Here is a 20,456-nt window from a genome sequence, read left to right on the forward strand (position 1 = left end):
GATTTTAAATGAAATAATGGTCCCTGCTGAGCGTTAAAAGCATTCTTTATAAAAAGCCAGCAAGGTAGAAAAGAGCCATTGTGCCCAAAGCCCTGGCATGCCTCCAGGCCCCTTTGCTCTCAAGTGAATGGCAGAAAGGGTAATAAAGGCAATCTTCACCTCCTCAGTGCTCGACACCAGCGCGGTGTTTGCCGTAGGCTCAGTGAGACATGATGTACTGTCTAACGAACACGGCAGATCAGCCGTGCCTCCCAGCTCCCGCTTCAAGGTGCTGTTAAAGAGCTTTCAGGGGCCGAAGCAGACGTTGAGCTAAGAGAAGAGCTGCAGGCCAAGCCCAGCACGTTTCCTCACAGATAAACACACACCGCCAGCACGCTGCCCTACCTTCCTTGTCCCCGGCAGTGGGGCTCCTGCTCTTCCCCCTCGGGCTGCTGCTTGGCTGCTGCTGCTCCTTCTCCTGCTGCTTGCTTGGGGGCACATCCTCACGGGAGGACTCGTGGGCCTTTGTGATCTGCTGCTGGTAGAGAGCCAAGGCGTGGGGAGGCACCGGGGGCTTCACGCTTCCGCTCTGCAGTATCCCCTCTGAGAACCCTTCGGAAATCTGCAACGGGAGAGGAAGAATTGATGCCTGCTGTGTGCTGTCAGCATCCCCAACAGCCGCAGGGACAGCAAGAGGCAGCCGCCCCATGGTCATGGCAAAGCACACTGCAGAGCCCACCAAGCACAGGAGACTGAAATGTCCCATGGTGAAGAGCATCAGCTCTGTTCTGGGCCACAGGCTGCCCTTGTTTAAAACCTGCAATCTGTAGATAAGTGCCTGTGGCTTTTGCAAGAAATTCTACTACAACAGCCACATCTATGCTGTAACTGAGAGAGTAGCAGGAATGGGTCCTCCCCGAGGACTCAAACCCAGCATATGAGAGCAGGGATTTCCTCTCCCCACCCTGCAAACGCTGCTGCTCTGCTGCTGACCCTGGAGGACTCTGGAGAAACATCAGTGTGTTCAGCACACGGCTGCTGGACAGCCAAAAAGGGAACATGGAAGAGCTTTCACATGAAGAAGAGCATCAACGCTTTTCACACGGTATCTTCAAGCACACGAGACCAAGGGAAGCACAGCCTGGGAGGGTGCTTGGTTGCTTTTTAAAGCAAAGGAGGCAGCAGTCACATGGCAATGAGCAGCTTGTTCTGTCCAGACCTCCCACTACTTTCTGATACAAGATCTTGAGGGACACTCAAACACTGCTGGCGGCCTCCAGCAGCTGGGAACGCGCTGTGCACAGAGCACTTTGCCTGCACAGGGCTCCCACCACCCAACACAGGAGCTCAGCCTGCTGCCAGTCCCAGCACTTACGATGGGAGGGATGGCAGCAGCGCGCTGCTTCAGCTGCTTCAGGTCCAGCGGTTTCTGTGGCGAGGAGTTCAGCCTGGCCTCGCTGGCGGCATTGAGCAGGCTGGGCCGGGGGGACAGCAACCTGAACACAAAACATGGGTTACAGGAGGAACATCGTGGACGAACTACATGTCTGGGTGCTCCCCCACCCCCTCTGTCCCTCTGCTGAGCCTGGAGGAAATGCCTGCCATCACTAGGGCCAGCTAGGCAACTGTGGGACTTGTGAGCACAGCTGGGCTGCTGGCCCTGCGAGCTGCTGCCTGCTCCCAAACCCACCTCAGATGAGTTCTTCTGCAAGACATGCAGGTATATCCAAGGTCCCACCCGAGGGGATGGGGATGGAGACAGGCAAAACCCATGGGCTGAGAGGTGCTCAGCTCCCAGGCCCTTACTCAGACCCTGGGGCCATGTCACTCCAGGACATCTCCACTTTCTCTCCCTCCTGACTCTGCTTTGTTGAAGCCAGTACATCGTTTCTAAGTTTTACAGCTTGATTTGTTTATTTTAGCCGTTATTTCACTGCTCTTTTCAGCCTATAAATTTCAAGGTCATTCCACGCTCACCCTTGGATGAATAAACAAGCGTGGCTGGGCCATGTGTGGGGAATAAATACATGGCTGTGCTGGGACTGCCCCAGACCCACAGTGTGCAGTGCCTGGACCAGAGGGGGAATGGGTTCCCCAAAGATGGGAGCTCCTGCAGGACTGGGTTTAGGCGCCCAATGCTGGAGATACCAACTGCTCTCTCGGAGCCTGACCTCTCACCAGCAGCAGGAGAGGAGCGAGCTCTCTGCAGCACAGCAGCACAGGATGGATGCTCTGCCCTAAGATGCACTGGAAATTTTGGGATGAAGCTTTGGGATGAACAGGGCACTGCATCCTCCAAACTCCTTCAGCTTCCATGAGGGGTTGGCTGAACTGCAAGATGACCCAACATCACACCATCCCACGGCCCTTCCCAGGTGGCCCAAACTCTATTTCTTTCATGCGTAACCACTGCGCAAAGGTAACACAGCCTCGGTACAGCGAGCATCTCCTTGCCTCCCGACACCACAGATCTGCACTGGGGAGATGTGCGTGGCCTCACACACGCGTTCCCATCTGGCGTGACCTCCCACTGAACTGCAGTACTGGCAGTGCTAGAGGCAGCCCTCCTACAGCACATGCTGCATGTAACCACAGACAACCCGCTGCCTCCTCCAGCCCTGACGAGCTCAGGCTGTGACTCCATCCCAGCACAAACCTCAGGAGGACCCAAGGTAGTCAGCGACCGCTACATCCTTCGGCCACCCTCCATCCCTTGCTGTCCCCAGCACAGGTTGGCCACCCAGCCCAGCACCACGGGTGGGTGGGTGAGCACTGCCCACGTGCCCAGCGCCGTCCCAGACGGGGTGGCCCACGTGGCACCCCCATCCCGTTCCTCGCCTCTGCCTGTGTGCTCGTGAGTCACGCGGCGCTGCGGTAACCGCCTGCGAGGATCCATGGCAGCTGAAGCTTTGTGTCTCGCTGGGCGCTGCAGGCACAGCACACCAGCAGCCCTGACATCACCTGCACCTTACCGGCAGAGTGCTATCAGGAGTGCCCGAGCAGCAGACGGATTCCTGTTATGCTTAATATTCCTAGAAACTGGTAACTGTTTGATGAGCTGATAGGCACTGACTCATGAAAGAGCCTGGAATGGAAAAGTTGTTCCCAAGAAGATGTGGCTCTTTCACAGCTGGGAGCTGGCAAATGTGCTGCTGTCCCTTTTGGGCTGGGTTAATGCTGGATGAGAGGCGTGGAGCCTTGCTGCTGGCCTCGCTCCCTCTCGTAGGGAGGCTTCTCCTGTCTGGGAAGGAGGAGAGGGCGGGGAGGGGTGGTGCTGGCCTCCTTCCACTGCTGGAGAGTAGCACCCAGCCAAGAGGCCCTGGCCTCACCGCAGGGCCATGGCCAGCTGCATCCACAGCATCCCTATCCCTGCCTGCATTACTGCCAGCAAGGGGCTGCTCCCATGGGCATGTGACAGATGGATGCTCCTGCATCAGAGCCAGCACCCTCCTGGGTTACAGGTGGTACAGATGCATGACAGCTTCCTATCATCTCATGCCACTGCTACACCTGATTGCGCTGTAAATAGCCCCATGCATAGTGCAGCGTTACAGCCTGACTGGCCTTGGGGCATCCATCTCAGGAGGGACACAGAACACCAGACACAGAACACTGGATGCAGGACACCAGCTTTGGTCCCAGTCCAGCACCGGGACAAGAGCAAAGAGGGGCTTCCGTCCCTCCGTGTCATGCAGGGGAGAATTCAGGAGGTCCATCTTGACCCAAGAGCCATGTGGATGGAAGTAGGAGCTACCAGAGAAAACAACACTACAAGACACATGTATTTATGTCTATTCTTAAAAAAAAAAACAAAAACAAAACACAACAAGAAACCTTGTCCCATTTGTGAGGCTCTTGGCTGGGGAAAGCTCCGTGGCCATGTTGGAAAGGGACGGGAGGGGAACAGGACATTCATCCTCTGAAGAGCGCAGTGCTTCCCCTCCCTGTCCCAGGAGCAATGCAGGATGGTCAGATGCTGGGGGGCTGTGGGACTCAGCCCCATTGCTGTTCCTGCAGTTCCTCGCACAGCCCTCACCACTCTGCCTTGCAACCAGGACTTCTACAGATCCCAGCAGCATCCCCGCAGGGGCAGCAGCTCTCCCCTCTTGGCGCTGGGAACACGACCGCTCCCCTGCCAGCATCGACTCAGACAGAAAATCTGTTCCCAGCCCTGATCACAGGCGGCCCAGTCTACGCCTCCGCATAACTCAGCTGTCCCCAAGGGCACATCCCGCTCTGTTGCGTCACCCACATGGGCTGTGAGCAGCAGATGCAGCGGTTCTGCGCTCAGCACCTGCCTGCAGCCACTGTCCAGGGACACTGCCATGGGCCCTGTGTACGCAATTGCCAAAGGGCCACTGCCGTGTGAGGACAGTCCGGAACGTCCCTGAGCCCGGGGAAGCGATCTTTCACACACCTCTCCCCACTCCTACCTGCTCTTGTCCACGGCATCCTGCTCGTCCATCTCATCGGCGCTGCAGGTCGCGCTCGAGTCGCTGTCGGGGTTCACCCCTTGGCCTTTGCTGCCTTTATGGCCCTCCTTCTTCTCGGCCTTGGGCGTCCCCTCAGCCTCCGCCGTCCCCACGCTGCCGACGCCACTTTCTGCCTTATTGTCATTCCCCTTGTCCTTCTCCTGGCTGTCCTCGCCCTCCTCCTTCACCTCGCTCTTGCAGGGCTCCTCGCTCGCCTTCTCCTCCGGCTCCTCCGTTTTCACCACGTCTACCACCAGCTCCTCCTGCGCCTTCTCCTCGCTGCCGGGCGCTTTGGGGGCCTCCGGAGGAGGGCTGGCGGTGGGAGCGGGGTTGGTGGCGGGGGCAGCGGGGGCCGCAGCGGTGTCGGGGGGTGTGGGAGCCTCTTCCAACTTGAGCGCCGGTTCCGTGCCGGAGTCACCTCCCGGCCCGGGCGGTGCCTTGGCCCCGCTTTCGCCTCCCTCTTTGGCTTCGGGCCTTGGCGAGGGAATGCTCTCGGTGTCGGAGCTGTTATTTACTGCAGCTGAGAAAAGGGAAGAAATAAAAATAAGGATCGGGCTGAGATTCTCACTTCCCATACCGCTGCCTCCGCCCCCTCCCAAGGGAGGAGAACGCCTGCGCTCCGAAGAGGAGACGATCCCGAAGCTCGGAGCGTGCTGCTGGGATCCCTGGCAGGGGGATGAACCCGGGGTCTCACCCCTCAAAACCCACTAAACCCATCCAACCCAGAGACCAAGCGACTGGGACGCGGGGTGCAGATGGAACACTTGGCCCCGCTCCCTGGTGGCCTCTCTCACCCATTGCCCCACAGCTCGGCCCCACTCCCAGGGCTGCTGTTGGCACGGCATGTGACTTATGGTGCCCATGGCCCCAGCTCTGCCAGCCCCGGGGCAGCTGGGGCCGGCCCAAAACACCGCGCCTGTTTGTTGCTGCTTAAGCTGCCAGTGGCAAAAGAAAGGAGGTCAGGGTCGGAGAAAGCAAAGCTCTGCCAGTGCTGCAGGACAGGTTAATCATTAAAACACAGAATCATAGAACGATTGGGTTGGAACGGTTGGAAGGGACCTTAAAGATCATCCAGCCCCAACCCCTGCCTCCCATCCATCAGGCTGCCCAGGGCCCATCCAAATTTGGCTCGTGCATTTCCAGGGATGGGGCACCCACAGTCTTTCTGGGCAGCCTGTGCCACCGTAAATGTGAAGGATCATCTGCAAATCTAACGGCTCGAAATGAGTTGGAAATGCAAGTGCCCACACACCGTGGCAGATGAAGAAACTGCTGAGAGGTTGGGTCTGTGACCAATATTCACCTATAAAGGGCCAGGAGACCACACAGCTCTCGGACACAACTCTTAGGCTCATCTCCAAATGGACACAGGGGCTTTCCCACAGCTTTCCCTTTTGTCTCTCTACAGCAGCATGTTTTGCAGGGAAACAAGTGACATGGATACACGATGTGTCCTGAGAGTCGTACATCTGTGCACATCCAAAGTCTTCTGCTTGGCAGCAAAATGTGCCAGGAGCACATTGGGATTCTCACCATTCTCCAACATTTATTTCTTAGCGTTAAAGAATGAAATGAATGAGTGAAATGCAGTTGCTCAGGAACAACAGGAATGGGATTCGCAGTGAGTGGGGTCAGACCCTCCTGCTCAGTGCTGCTCTGCACACAGGGGCTGCAGAGATCCCGAGGGCTCAGCCATGTGAGCACAGTGTGCTGCTCCAGCACCAGTCCCCTCTGTCCAACAGGAGGAATGGGAACTGGGGACCGGGAAGGGAAAGCCTCTGAGCATGTCAGATCTGTCTTTAAGCTCAAAACGACATTGTTTCCTCTCAACTGCTCTTACAAAGAGCAATAACCACCTTCTGCTCTGCGCCTCTGAGTCACGTATCACCTCGCACAAAGATTTACCTGGAATCTGCCTCGTAATGAGTCACTTTCAACAATGACTTGAAAAGATTTCCCATTTCAAGTCCCATTAGCCTGGGTGCTAAGGCCAGGAAGCAGCAGGGTGCCAGCACTGCTGGTTAAGTTATTAAATTACTTTGACAAAAGTCAAATGGGGCTATTGTTGGAAAATTATGCACATTTTCTCCAAACTCACTGCCATGCTTTCTAAGCGATAAATAGCTGAAAATTGTCACTTTCAAGTTGTTTCCTTTCTTTGGTAGGGCTGAGAGAGAGGTAAATGCTCCCTTAAAAGGGGAACAAGGAGGAAATAATCGGCTGAGCCCTCCAGCCTCGCTGCTCCAAACCTGCGGCAGCCCCCAGAGCTCACCCACCCAACGGGATGGGGATGGCCATGTTTGAAGCTCTTCCTTTGCATGACCTCTCCAAAACAACCATCCCCCAGACAGACGCAGCAGGAGGGCAATGACCCAGTGCAGTTTGAAACCCTCGAGGCCTGAAACCCAAAAATGTTGGAACTGCCCTCCAAGTGCTGGCATTGCGCCCCCCCTGCAGTCCCTGGGCACCTCACCTTCGGCCTCCTCGGCCATCTCCTCCTCATTGCCACTCGTTCCCGACACCTCCATCTCCTCATCCTCAGCCACAGGAGGGAAGGCAGCTTCCTCGTTCTGAGTGGCGGTGCCTTTTTTCTTCTTTCTCTTAGCATTTCTTTCTTTCTCCTGGGGAAGAGGAAAAGGAAGGTAAGACGGAAAGCAGAGGAGGACAGCAGATGCACGGCACGGACAACAGGGCCACCACCACCACGGTGACCCCAGCCCTGAGCCTTAATGAGACAGACCCTCCAAAAAGGAGGAGGAGCACACTCACCATCCAGAAGCCCCATGGCACAGTCTCACCCAAGGGCAGAGAAGGACCTGGTACACAAATGTGCTCGGAGTTGCCCCTTCCTGGGGAGCACAACACTGGGGGAGCCCTGGGGATGCTGCACCCCACGCATGGGGCAGACAGTGGGTGCAGGATTCTGCCTTCCACTCAGTGGTGTCTGAATGCTGTGCACCCCAGGGGCCACGTGCCACAGCCGCAAGGGCTCACATGCTGCTGCCTGCTGCCCACCCCAAGGAAAAGTCTCGCTTTTGCTATTGTTTCCTGCTCTTGTTGCTTAAGTAAATATTACCAGTAGGAACAGGCCCATCATCTCCGGCTCTCCCTGCAAGCCCCACACGGATGACGTGTGTAGGACGTTTATTTACATGGATGAGAAGATAAAGCCATGGCGGAAACGTTAACTCTGCTGCTGGATCTGTGCGCTGGGAAGAGCTGGGCCCTGCCCTCCCCCCGACTTTTCAATCCTTTAAAAAACTTCCAGATAAAACAAACAAATACAGCTTTTTGCTTAGAAACGCTGCTTGCTCAAAGGCTATTTTTATCAAACCGGGCAGGAGAGAGGAAAAAAAGGCACTTGAGAAAGTACTGTGTGCTGCAAGCTCCCCATCCCACCCCATCCCCCCTGTGCCAGGTCGCTGTGCCCTGCGCTCGCACCTTGGCCGAGCAGCACTTTGCTAACAGCAGGTTTTGCTCTGAAGCAGCAGTTCCCCATCATGCTAATGAGATGACAAAGCCCTACGTTACTATGGCAAAGGCTTCTCTCTGCCTCTCACTCACGGGTCTGTGACTCAGTGCAAGCCTCCAGCGGGCTCCTCACTGGGGAATGAGCAGAGCACGAGCGGCCCTGGGGCAGCGGCATCCAGATCCCTGCTGCACCCAGGGATCCTCTACACCTCCAGCAATCCAGAGGCTCCGTGGACCGAGCCTGCAGCCAGGCATCCCCGCCATCACCACGTGCTCCACTTAATCTGAGCGACCACCAGTGAGCCTGCAAGGAGGTGCCATGGCCATTTGCCCAGTTCCTTTTGTGTTATTCCAGCCTCTACTCTCTGCCTACCAGGTGTTTCTTGGCACTCTGGGAGGTGGTGCCACTGGAACAGGCTCGCAGCAACAAAATGGGAGATATCCCATTCAACTGCAGCTTCAAAAATGCCACAGTTAGGGACAGCACAGATGGGTGAGATGCAGACTGGGGTGGCAGGACAGAGCAGTGATCCCAGCACCTCTCTGCCCACCACGGCGGGGACAGCCTCAGCCTCCCACCCCAAACCCTGGCACGCTGCACAAACCATGCTGGATTTGCCCAAGAGGCCGCCAGGCTGTCCTGCACCCCGTGAAGAGCAGGGAATCACAGAAACACTGCTGGCAGCAACCAAGCAGCACTGGCAGCAGCCTGGGGATCCCTCACCCATCGCAGCTGTACGCACCACAACAAGCCCAGGCAGTGTCTAGAATCACAGAACATCCAGAGTTGGAAGGGACCCACAAGGATCATCAAGTCCTGGACCAAAGCAAGCACTCAGCAAGGAGGTGGCAGTGAAGACAGCACCTTATCTCCAATTGCTGATGAGAAGGGTGTGAGGACACCACGTATCCATGTGCCCCCCTTTCCCCTGAGATTAGCATGGCACGCAGAAGGTCAAGGCAACGAGACGGCGATGCTGGGACACATCTGAGCTACCCGACAGCAAGCCTGAGCCAAAACATGCTGTGCAGACAAAGCGAGGCCTTGAGGCTCTGCAGGACTCTGTGACGTGTTCTGGGGCACGAGGACACTTCCAGGCTCCATTCACCCATCCTCAGCTGGTGATGGCCACTGCTCAACCCCATAGCTCCCCAATCCCAGCGAGCCCTGCAGCCCCACCTCACACCTACAGGACGAGGGGCTACACTATTAGCAAGCCCCATTTGGGAAACTAACGAGAGCTGCTAATTGCGTTTACTCTCATTAAGCAAAAGGAAGAAAGGCAGTGCCAAGTGATTTCCTCGCACACGATCAGCGATAGCTGCTGTGAGGGCAGGGGGCAATCTGGGCATTTCACACAAACCCACACAACGACACCACGGCCACATGCGTGCTGTGCGCAGGCCAAGGCCCAGTGCTGGCTACAGGAGGGGATTAGGAGGCTCGGTCTGCTCGTGAATATATTTAGGAGTCAGGAAGGAAGGTCTATGGCAATTTAATCTCGGTTGTTCTTTCATTTTACTCAGCTTTCTGGCATCTGCTGTTGCCACAAAACAATAGAGAACAATAAATAACAGCTGAACGCTCATTGTTCTTTGACAAAACCAAATCCCATTGCCTCAAATGCTCAGAAAATAAAATGATGATGCTGATATCAACTGCAAGTGAGAGTGAGCAATTAGACGGGAGCAGCGCAGCGCTGCCTTGGAGGGACGGAGGCAGGGAGAAATGTGGCTCTGCAGAAAAACCCTTCTGTGATATAATTTCTGAGACATTAGGAAGCGGAGTAAATTAATAAACACCGAGTCCACTGCCAGCTAAGCAGCATGATCTTATTTCAGATGCTCCCCCGTAATGAACAAAGATATCTTTATAACATTTTACATTCAGAGGGCTTTATGCACATTTCATTGCAGTCTTTATATTTTTTGCCTTTTGTATCGTTTGCTCTGCTTCTAAAAACAATTTGGTGAAATACAGGAACACAGGAGAGTCTCTGTGCATAGAGAATTAATAAGAAAAGAATCGCCAATGTCTTCTCTCTCTCATTCCTATAGACTGACTAGGATATTAAATTCCTGGGTGAGTCATTGAATGTTTTCCTGTCTTTCTTTTTACTCTTGCTGTAATAGCTTGCTTGGAGAGATTCCTGCATTGAACATTGTCCTTTGCATTTTCAAAGCACCCCTTGGGGGTTTGGCCATGTGAATTCTATTAGCCAGAAACCGGGAACCCCAGGATACTCTACAGATGAAATAATTATAATCCTCGGCTGCTCTTAGTGGTCTGTGCTATCTCCAGAACACTCAATGAGCCCCACTTCATTCATACTCTGGACCGTACGGCAGAAAAGCAGCGTCAGCCATTCTCACTGGGAAACCAAGGCGCAGAGAGATGCACGCATGCCACAAAGATAACCACCAAGATCAGCCCTCCCTGCACAACACCTGTCCTACCACCACAGCTTTGGGCTCAGCGCCTCCTTTCCATGCATTGTCCCAATCTCCTGAATCCCTTTGGCAGCTGCCCTCCCACAGAGCTCCTAGGATCTGCTGGGCAGCCCCATCTGCACCATTCGTGCTCCCAGGTCTCCACCCCAAACCGTTCTCCAAAACACCTTGGTGCCCCAGTAGCTGCAGGACTGGGCAGGTTCCTGGGACGAGGCGCTCACCATTTTCAGTTTGTGCTGCTGTAGGATCTCATCCAGGTTCTGCCTCTTCTTGTAGTTGAAGTAGAAGTTCTTGCACTGTGACACGGTCTTGGAGCCCACCATCCTGGCAATGGCCGACCAGTTCCGCCCATGCTCAAGGAGACCTGTGGTAGCAGGAGGGAAGGAGAAGGGTTTAGGGCCAGATGGGCTAGCACGAGGACAGCATTATCCGCACAGGATGGGAAACACCCGCAGCGCACGCCAAGCTCTGCAGGAACAGTATGATCACAGCACCCGTCTGCAGGGCTTCCCAGGATGACTTGGGATGGCCTGTTTGTCTTTCCATGGGGAAAAAAGGCCCTGAGCTGAGTGCCTCAGGAACAGAACATCCCGCAGCCACAGCACAGAGGCAGGTGTTCCCCTCCCCTTAGGACAGCACTGCCACGTCCAGAACCCTGCCAGCATGAGATAGGACAGGGCAGGGTGGATGAGGAAGCATCCCTGCGTGGGCACCCACAGGTGCCATCCCCCTCCTGCAGGCCTGGGACTGTGCAGGTCATGCAGATATGGTGTGTTGGAGCAGTGAGCAACGTGGGGCATGGGCACAAGGATGGATGCCCTGGGTCCGCTCAGTGTGATGCTGCAGGCACTGCTTCCCAGCTCCTGCCCAGCACCACCTGTATGGGACAGGCAGCCTGAGCACGGTGCTGCTGCAAATGGTGACTGCAAGAGCTGAAAACCTGCAGGGAATGAACCTGCAAAAACCACTTTCCTCTTTTATAAGGGGTTTTCCAGAACAGAGGCCACAATGCATACAGCATGGGAGCAGGGACTGCCCGCACGTCTCCGCAATCTTTCTCCAGGCTGCTACCAGCTCTGGTGCTGCAGAGTTCAGCATGTCCCAGGTTAAGGCTCCCGTGGTGGCCATGCATGCACCTGGGAGCTGTGCCTCACTGACAGCCCAACAGCCACTCCTGCGACCCGGCACAGCAAGGGTTAAGCCGCAGCTGTGCTGTATCCTGCCCTGTCCCAGCACCGGGGCTTATCGAATTGCACGCAGCACGCAGGCATCACACAGCGCTGAGCACCACAAAAGGCCGGGGCAAGCCAAGAAGCAAGTTGGAGCTTTAACTCTGCAGTTCCCAGCCTGCAAAACTTGCAACCTCCATCACCATGCTGCTTAAAAAGGGAAAAGGGAAAAAAAAAAAAAAAAAAAGGGGATGTCCGGTAACCAACTGCTCAGGGCAGCCCTCCCCCCGGGCCACAAGCCAGGCTGCTGCCCCAAAGCAAACAAGCCACCGGCCCCTTGCTCATCGTCCCCTTGGCTCAGTGCCCCTGGGCTCAGCACAGCACCAAGCGCAATGCTGGGGGCCAGGGTGGTTTGCTGTGCCCAGGGCAAAGGTTTACCAGCAGCCGGGCTCTGCTGGGATCTGCAGCGGGACCCAGCCTGGCAAACGGGAGCAGATGGAGCCCACGGTCCCCACCGGAGAGCAACCTTTGCCGCCACGCACAAAACCCTGACACAAAACCCCCAACACCTGCTGCCTCTGCACGGGGAGGGACAGGGGACACGCCACGCACACAGGCACGCCGCACACCCGGCTCGGCAGCCTCACCAAAGCCCCATCCAACGGAGTTACGGGTGCGGCAGAGGCTCGGCACGGCGCTGCCCCAATCCTCCCCCCGCGCTGACCCCACTGCCGTACTTACGTGCCGCAGGTCGCGCTGCGCCGGGCAGGGAGCACAGCCGCAGCATGCAGCGGGCCGGGCGGTGGGCGCTCCTCAAAGCCCCCCCGGGCACGGCTGCCCGCTGCCAAGCGCTGCGAGAGCTGCGCTCGCGCCCTCCCCGCTCATTTTGCTTTCGTTCCCTCGCAGCGGGCGGAGAAAGAGAAGAAAGCAAAGCCGGTTCCTTAAATCCTGGGGGCGAGAGGATCGCAGAGCCATGGGCGGCTGGAGCGGCTGCTGGGGCTGGAAAGCGGGTCAGGGGCGGGAGGGGGCTGCTGACCCCGCCGCCCGGAGCCGGGGGGGACGCATGGCCCGGCCACGCAACGCTCCGCGGGCGTCGGAAGCACGAGCGGTGTGAGCTCCCCGGCTCCTCGCTCCGCAGCCCCGAGCTCCGGGAGGGGGCTGTGCAGTTTTCAGGAGATGCCCGACGTTGCCAAGAAATAATAATAAATAAAAAAAGAAAGAAAAAGCAGCAGAAAGGCAAAGGGGAGGGAGCAGCCGCAGCCCCGCTCCTGGCAGCCCGTGGACGGAGCCGGTGCCGCGCCGTGTGCGGAGCAGCGAGCTCTAATCTGTTCCTCTGGCTGACCCAGGGCTCATTGCATCTGAATGTGACCTCTAGACAGAGCATTAATAACGAACGTGGCGCTGACCCAAGCTGACAAGGGGTGCGGCCGCTTGGCACCGGCTCCCTCCCTCCCTCTCTCACTTTCTGTCTCCCTCGCTCTCATCTGAATGTCGGCGCAGGGGGAGGGATCCAGGGAAACAAAGCTGGGCTCATAGTTTCCTCCGCTCCGAAGTGAATCAAAGGCGCGTTTCTTTGGGGAGGCGCGAGCCCGGCGCGGTGCCCCGCTGGAGAGGTTGAGGACGAGCACAGGGAGCGCGGGGCATCGACGGCACGGCGCAGGGCGGGCACAGCTCCTGCCCCGAAGGAGGGATGGAGGAGCACGGCGCAGCGGGAGGCTGGGAGCCGCGGCGGCGGGATTGGGTGCGATGCTTCGGTTTCCAGAACGACACCCGGCCTCTCTCGCACCCGGAGTACAGGGATGGAGCCGCTTTTGGCACAGCCGAGACGTGCCATAACCCGGCCCTGGAGAACCGCCTGCACCGCGCAGCCCGCGGTGCTGCGAACGCGGGGTCGGCAGCGCTGACAGCAGCTCCGCGCATCGCCCTCCCCTGCTGCCACGCGTGGGAGACCGCGGCACGAAGAGGTGAGTGATGCGCACAGCCAGCAGCCGGCAGCGCGCACACGGCCCCACGGGGCGGGCAGGGCGCACAGCCCGCCCTTGGGAAGCCACCGGCCCCAGCACGCTCACCTGGCCCGCGGGCGTCCATCCCCGCAGCGCCGCGGCCTCCCCAGCCCCTCTCCTACCTCCCCTCTTCCTGCCCCGGCCCGCAGCCCGGCGCCATCCTCGCGCTCTCTCTCTTCACCCCGTTCGGATATTACTCCCGCTCCCTCATTGTTGAAAAAATAATGCTCAAAATTAAAATGTGGGCTGTAAATTATAGTAATTACCCAGCGTTTCCCCCTGACAGGCCTTTTGTGTGCCATTCGCTGACACTCACTGAGCAAATCCTCGCAGCTCTCCTACACGAGGCAGAAGCATTCCTCCCAGATGCACCGGGGGGGCACAGTGGCAGCGCTATGCGGGGCCGTGCTTGATGTGGTTTGGCAGTGCCAGAATGGGAAGAGATGAATGTTTTGTAAAGAAAATACCACTTTTTAAAAAAAATTTTTCTTTTTTTTTAGTTTCATGGGCAGAATGGGGACTGGGAAAAAAAAAGAAAAAAAAAAAAAAAAGGTTCAGCCTGGTCCAAAATTCATCTTACATTCTGTGCTGCTTTGGAAATCAGCCCTTAAAAAAAAAAAAGAACACAACAAAAAAAACCCACCTCCTGTATCCAAGGAAATATCGTGCATCTGCCCAAAATGAACTATTGAGGAGTTTTCACGGGTTATTTAGCTCTCTGACATTGGCTTCTCACGTTCTGAATTAAACACCGAAAGGCTCACATGAGAGCACTCACACAGCCAGCACACCGGGCCCCACGTCACCACAAGCCTCAGCTCTTCCAAAAGCCCTTTCCTCTGCTGTTCCACGTTCACAGTGATGGAAAGCAAACTCACAGCACTCCCACAGTGCCCTGCCTGCACGGGATGTGCCCACACGGTGCTGCAGGCAGCACCAGGCTGCCCAGTCCTGCCCTTCCGTCCCAGCAGAGGAGGAACAGCACAGGGAGCACCGTATTGCCTCTGTCCTTCGTGCCAGGAGCACACAGCCTTGGCACGGCCTGGGAGGAGCTCCGATGAGCAAGAAGCTGCCATTGGCACGTGACAGCTTTTGGGAGTGCAAAACTGCAAAACCACTTGTTAGAGGCTGGCAGTGGGGGAAAACCCAGAGCTGGGGAGAGAACAGATAGCAGGCTTAAAGAGTAACCAAGGTCATGTGGAAACCTCCTGGTTCATCGAGTTCAACTCCACTGCTGCTGTGTGGCACAGCCCTGGTGGGGCATGGGGCAATCCTCCCCAGCCCGCCTCCGGCTCCTGCGTGCTTGGGATCCCCCAGATGCCCAGACATTGCCTTGCACAGAGCAGTACCCAGCTCGGCCAGACCCAAAATGCAACGGGGATCAGTGCTGAGCAGCCTGGTTAGCCAAAACCTCCCGCTTTTACCTGTAATCACAGCCCCTGTTCAGCAAGACAGCACCAGAAAAACACGCTACCCCGTAATTATACCCATCTCAGCACATTTTGACAGATGAGTGAATCAAAGTTTATTGCATAATAAAAGTGTCATTAAGCAAGAACTTTCCTCTCGCTAGGTTTTCGTTCCCCCGGTTAACTTTAATAACACAGTACTCCCCTTTATTGTCTCTCCCTACAGACACACTCCTGCCCTCTCCTACTTGGAAGCGCTCTGTGCAGCTCTGCTCTTTCCCCATGAGGCTGCTGGCCCTGCTGCCAGCTCCCCAGCACGGGGCGGGTGCCGGAACACCACCAGCCATCAGCACGCAGCAAACCCCTACCCTATCCAGGTCCCCAGGCCCAGCTTACAGGAGCAGAAACGTGCTCACACACTTCATCTTTCACTGCTTTTAGGAATCCTTCAGTGCACATCCAGCATCAAACAGCGAGAGGCACTTCTCTTGCAACCAGATGCAATCTCCAAAACAAAGGTCCCCGCGGCAGCGCTCCCCTCCCGGCACCTGCTCACCCCACGCCTGGCACCGTGCCACGCTGCCTGATTAACGTCTATCCATTAAGTCTGCATCTATGGAGAGCAGCGTGCAGCAACACACAGGATTGGCACTGGGCTGCAAAGAGGGCTGGAATGGTTTAAGGCAAGTGAGCCAAGCGCTTTGGGACATTCAGAGGCAAAGGAATCCAACTGCGCAGCTCCACCAGCACCTGGGAGCTCTGGAACGTGCCACCAGCATCCCTGGAGCAGGTGCACTTCCCAAACAGCACTCATTTCCATTTCAATTTTGCGCTTACAGCCCTCCTGGACAAGGAGGAGCAGCAGTGAGGCAGGCAGGACGCACAGCTGGCAACTCGGCAGCAGAGCAACAGGACGGGATTTGGGCCAAGAGAATGGCGAGCACCGTTACTGCAAGAAGTGCAGGCAGGGAGGTGTCATGCACAGCACTTCTAGAGATGGCCTCAGCAAAGGTTTGAATCGGCTCAGGAATGCTGAGTGCCTGCGCCAGGGCTCATCACCACAAGGATGGAGCTTTGGAGAGGTGCGGAACTGAGCCTGGCACCATGCACACCTGGAACATCCAGCGAGGCGTCCTCCTTGCGCCCATGCTGCCATCCCAGGGATCCAAACAGCTCCTCGGGCCCACACGGCACCACCTGACACCCCTCTCGCTTCCCCCCAACCCGTCAGCACCATGCAAGGAAGAAAGAAAGTGGCTTCTTACCCTTCTTTGCCGTTTCCATCTCCTCTTCAGTCCAGCGAGAGCTTTCATTCATCTCCAGAGAGGCTGGAAGAGGAAGGAGAGCAGTCAGCGGGATGGGCTGAGCGAGCCCATGGGCACCACATCCCAAATCCACCCCACACAACCCGTTCCAAACCAAACCACACAGACATCTCAAACTGATGCGGTGGGCACCGCATCCCAAACCCACCCGCAGACGCCGTGTCCCCGGCCCTGCCGCAGGAGGGGCACGGCAGCCCATGTGCAGCACCCTCCCGGGATGCAGCGCAGTGACGCACGGCTCCGCTTTGGTTTCTCTGGGGCTGGAAGCACGGCCAGATGGCTCGAAGGAGGCACCATATTTCCTGCTGAACGGGTGCCACGCTCTCTGGCCCGCCAACAACAGGTACCTAAGCTGGAGCCGACACCGGCTGCGTGCTTTGGAGGTGGCAGACGTGGGGTGGGACCATCACCCTCAGCAGAGACGGAGAAACAGCGTCACCTTGGCGACTCGGGCACACCAACTGCATCTGCCAAGGGAGCCCTGCTGACAGTGGCTGCTAGGGACAGCAACCCTGTCACTGCGCTTTGGGACATCCCAGAGCCTCATCTGGGGGGGACCGACCGAGGGCTGTGCAGTAGTAGAGGGCACCAGGGAGAGCAGGGGATGGCTGTCACCACCCCACACCCGGTGTGGGGACCCTGGGGTCCTGTGTGCAGCACTGCACACCCGTCCCACTGGCAGCCTGGCACGAGAGCAAACCCTACAATAACAAGCCAGGCTGTGAGTCAGAGGCAAAAAAAACAACGCGGTAAGGAAACAGATTTCCGGTTTGGGCTGCCAATGCAGCCAAACAACAGGCGAAGCATTATTTCAACAGTGATGAGAGATGTTTTGACAGTGTCCTTTTAGAATGGAAAACAGGCCGGTAGGTTAGGCTGGAGGATATGGACAAGGAAGGGAGCACCTTCCAGGGCCTGAACCTGGCAGGAGGATGCATCAGTGCCTGAGATGGAGGGATTCTCTCCCCAGGCTGTGGGGCACAGCTGCAGGTGCCACCCGAGCAGGGCACTTCCTCCAGCTCCATAGCTCAGGGAAATGGAGACCTCCCAGCTATGCCCTCCCTGGGACCAGGCAGGGCTGCATCTCTCACTTCCTTGAAGCTGAGTGTCCCCAGTGCTCTCTCATTTACCTGAAGCCGTGTGTCACAAGGCTCAGCTCTGAGATGACTGTGACTGCACGGCAAGGAGCCGTCAGAGCGATGGCCCGCTTGCTTTGATTAACGATATTTACTGAGGTTGTGCAGTTATGTAACAGATGCCTACTGGGAGCTCCGGCACGCTGCAGTTAAACCACAGTATGGTTTTGTGTTGTTTTTTAATGTTCAATCAGTATTTAGAATGCAATAACTTCCTTCGCCAACCTAAATTAAAGCACGATTGGAGACAAAAAGGGTAACCAATTGCTGAGATCTGCCATTGAAATCCATCCATTTCCTTTTCTCAATCAAACATGGTCTGAAGCCTTTCCTCCCCACACACTCAGCTCTGGGATACCAGGATGAAAAATCCCATCTGAGTTACTGGCGTTATCTGCTGCTTCTCTGCAGCACTGCTGAACAAGTTTGAGACGGAGCACAGGGCTCCACTGTGCACAGCACTATTTATATCAGCGGTACGAGAGCAGCGCCCGCCATCAGGCTTCAGCCAGTTGTCAGCAGAGAACAGGGAGCGAAACACCTCCGGGTGATTTATAGCACATGGAACAGAGCGAGCAAGGAACCGCGGGGAAAGGAAACCGAGAGGAGTCACCCTGCTTTATTTTCACTTGCCTTAGGTGGTGCGGTCATAATTTTGTACTTGACGGAGTACAAAACATTGGAAAATCAGCCAAATTCCTTCATTTATTTGCTGCTCTAAGTCAGTTTCCACGGGTAACCACTATCAGGGCTGCAAATGCCAGAGGCAGATGCACACGAATGGGGCTACGGACGCTACAATTCCTGCCTACCCCGAGCGGCCGTCGGATGGGGCAGAAGAGCACTGGGGACAAACACGGGGAGATCGGGGAACCGAGCAGGGAAACGCTGCTCTGAGCGCACAGCCAGGGCGCTGGCTCCTGGCACACACCGCTGCTGGTCAGCACAGCACACCACGTGCCCCCCGCGCTCCCCGCTACGCACCCAGCTCAGCGCTCTGCTGCGGCGTGGCCGCCTCCTCGCTGTTGGCTTCGTTGGCCATGGAGCGGGTGATGCGGCCCTTGCGCCGGCCCTGGCTGTTGGCGGTTTTGCGGCCTTTGGAGGTGACGGCTTCCTTCTCATCGTTGTCTTCCCCGGATGTGTCGTCGTTCTTGTCCCTGCAAAACCAGGGAGAGAAGAAATCACCGTTGGGCTGCCATCGGTTTTAGGTCACACAACCGTCTCCCTGCACGTGCTAGGGGAGCTTTTGGAGGGGCGGGTCAGCATTCTTTGCACACGCAGACCCTCTTCCTGCCTAATTTGGGGTTGCTGGTGGGGGGGTCGTTCTGCAGCTGGCTGCAGCTCCACCACCGCCTGCACGCAGGGACCTGACAGAGACAGGTTTAATACCAGGCCATTCAAATTCATCACTGCCTCCTCCTCATTTATCTTCCTGAAAAGGACCTGCTGGTAAATGTCTCAGCAGCCTGGATATAATGAAGCCAGATGTTCCTTTAAAGCAAGCATTAAGCCCATTACAGAGCGCTAGCAGCCCGCGTGCCAGCCTCTCCCCGCCGCAGCTCCGGCGCTCCCTGTTAGTTATGACTGTGTCAGACAGCGGGGCGGGTGCAGCCATAAAACCGCTCCCATCCCTCACTCTGGAAGCTCTCACGTTGACATCAATAACACTAAAGGTGAAGCGCCGCGCTCGGCTGCGCTCAGCCAGCTCCAGCGGCGCGGGGAGGCTCTCACAACAGCAAAACAAGCCCGAGGAACAGGGCGGCTGTGCGGGTTGAGCAGGTTTAAAAATGAAAGTACATCAGAGAGATGTTTGGGAGCAGCAGGGATGAGAACGAACAGGAGGGCAGGCGCTCCCCTTCCTTCCCTCCCTGCAGAGGAGGAGGTGAGCACACGCAGTCCCATATGGCGTCAGGCAGCCCTGGACCGCATCCCGTCCTGCATCCTACTGCTGCATCCCACCCCGTGTCCCACCTCACGTCCCACCGCTGCATCCCATCCCACATCCCAGCACTGCTGGGAAGGAGCTGGGAGCTCCCACACCCTGGGATCTGCAGGCAGCGGGGACCTTGGGAAGGCTTCACTTACTTTGTCAGCTCTTCTTTGTCATTTTCTGTTTCCTGTTTGTCTTCCTCCTTGTCTCCCTCCTTTTCCTTTTCTTTCTCTTTTTCATCTTTCTCTTCTTGGCTGCTCCGGGGCATTTGCTGCTGCTGCTGCAAAACAAGGCACATAAAACAAAACAAACTCTCAGTGCAGGGCCAGACACACGGCAGCACCTGGGCCAACCCAAACAACTGTGGCCAAACTACACCAGGGGGCAGTGGCCAGGAGGAAAACGTGCTGTGGGGTGTCCATCCGCAGCAGGGCTGAAAGCATTATGGGGGCATAAGGGGCTGTGGGGTCAGCTGTGGCCATGCCATGCTCTGGCTCCCATGGCAGACAGTGCAGCAGCCCTTCTATGCCCTTTGGGGGGCAGAGCAAAGCACAGAGGCTGAGCACATGGTGACACCAGGGAGGGACGCGGTGGTTGTGGTGTTCCCAGATTTTGTTTCTACAGCTGCAGGAAGGAGGATGCTGGGGAGGCCCGGTTCCCCTGACCTCCCTTCCCCTTGGTGACCAGCAAACGAGAGGAATTTCAGAGAAAAAGAAAATTAGAGGCGGAAATGATTTATTCAGCTATCCTGCTCCTACTTTATGCAGCCAGCAACACCAGGATTAGGTTGGGATTGAGGCCTTAAAGGATCAAACCCAGCAGGTGGTCCAGCATCAGTGTCAGAACCAGTAAGCCAGTCCCAAACTCCGCAGAGAAGCAGTGGGCACCTGGTGGGAGCCTGGCTGTGAGTTGGAGTCCGGCTGCAGAGGAGCAAGAGGCATGGCCCAGCACGCACTGCCCTGAACTCCTTGACCCCTTGAGTCACACTGCAGGCAGCAGTGAACCCCACATGGGTTCAGCCCCAGGAGGAGCTGCCGGTGATGGCAGGGACCTGCCCAGAGCCAGGCTGCGTGGGAGCGTGAGGAGGAGGCTGTGTCCCAGCCATCGCCTC

The 20,456-nt window shown here is 56.8% G+C and overlaps 1 protein-coding gene across 16 annotated transcripts in view; it reads right to left on the reverse strand.

The window, feature by feature from the left end:
• NCOR2 (nuclear receptor corepressor 2) overlaps positions 1-20,456 on the reverse strand; it is a 163,947-nt gene that overhangs the window by 29,184 nt on the left and 114,307 nt on the right. For all 16 annotated transcript variants that reach the window (XM_052691171.1, XM_052691170.1, XM_052691168.1 and 13 more), the window contains exons 15-22: positions 19,501-19,625; positions 18,400-18,572; positions 16,220-16,282; positions 10,595-10,737; positions 6,925-7,072; positions 4,413-4,971; positions 1,355-1,475; positions 385-601 (exon numbers count right to left, since the gene is read on the reverse strand). In XM_052691171.1, the coding sequence (XP_052547131.1) occupies positions 385-601; positions 1,355-1,475; positions 4,413-4,971; positions 6,925-7,072; positions 10,595-10,737; positions 16,220-16,282; positions 18,400-18,572; positions 19,501-19,625 (1,549 nt within the window). The remainder of the gene's footprint in view (positions 1-384; positions 602-1,354; positions 1,476-4,412; positions 4,972-6,924; positions 7,073-10,594; positions 10,738-16,219; positions 16,283-18,399; positions 18,573-19,500; positions 19,626-20,456) is intronic.

Source organism: Tympanuchus pallidicinctus, unplaced genomic scaffold (genome assembly GCF_026119805.1).
Source record: "Tympanuchus pallidicinctus isolate F22 unplaced genomic scaffold, pur_lepc_1.0 scaffold28, whole genome shotgun sequence".
In the NCBI taxonomy this organism is placed as follows: Eukaryota; Metazoa; Chordata; class Aves; order Galliformes; family Phasianidae; genus Tympanuchus; species Tympanuchus pallidicinctus.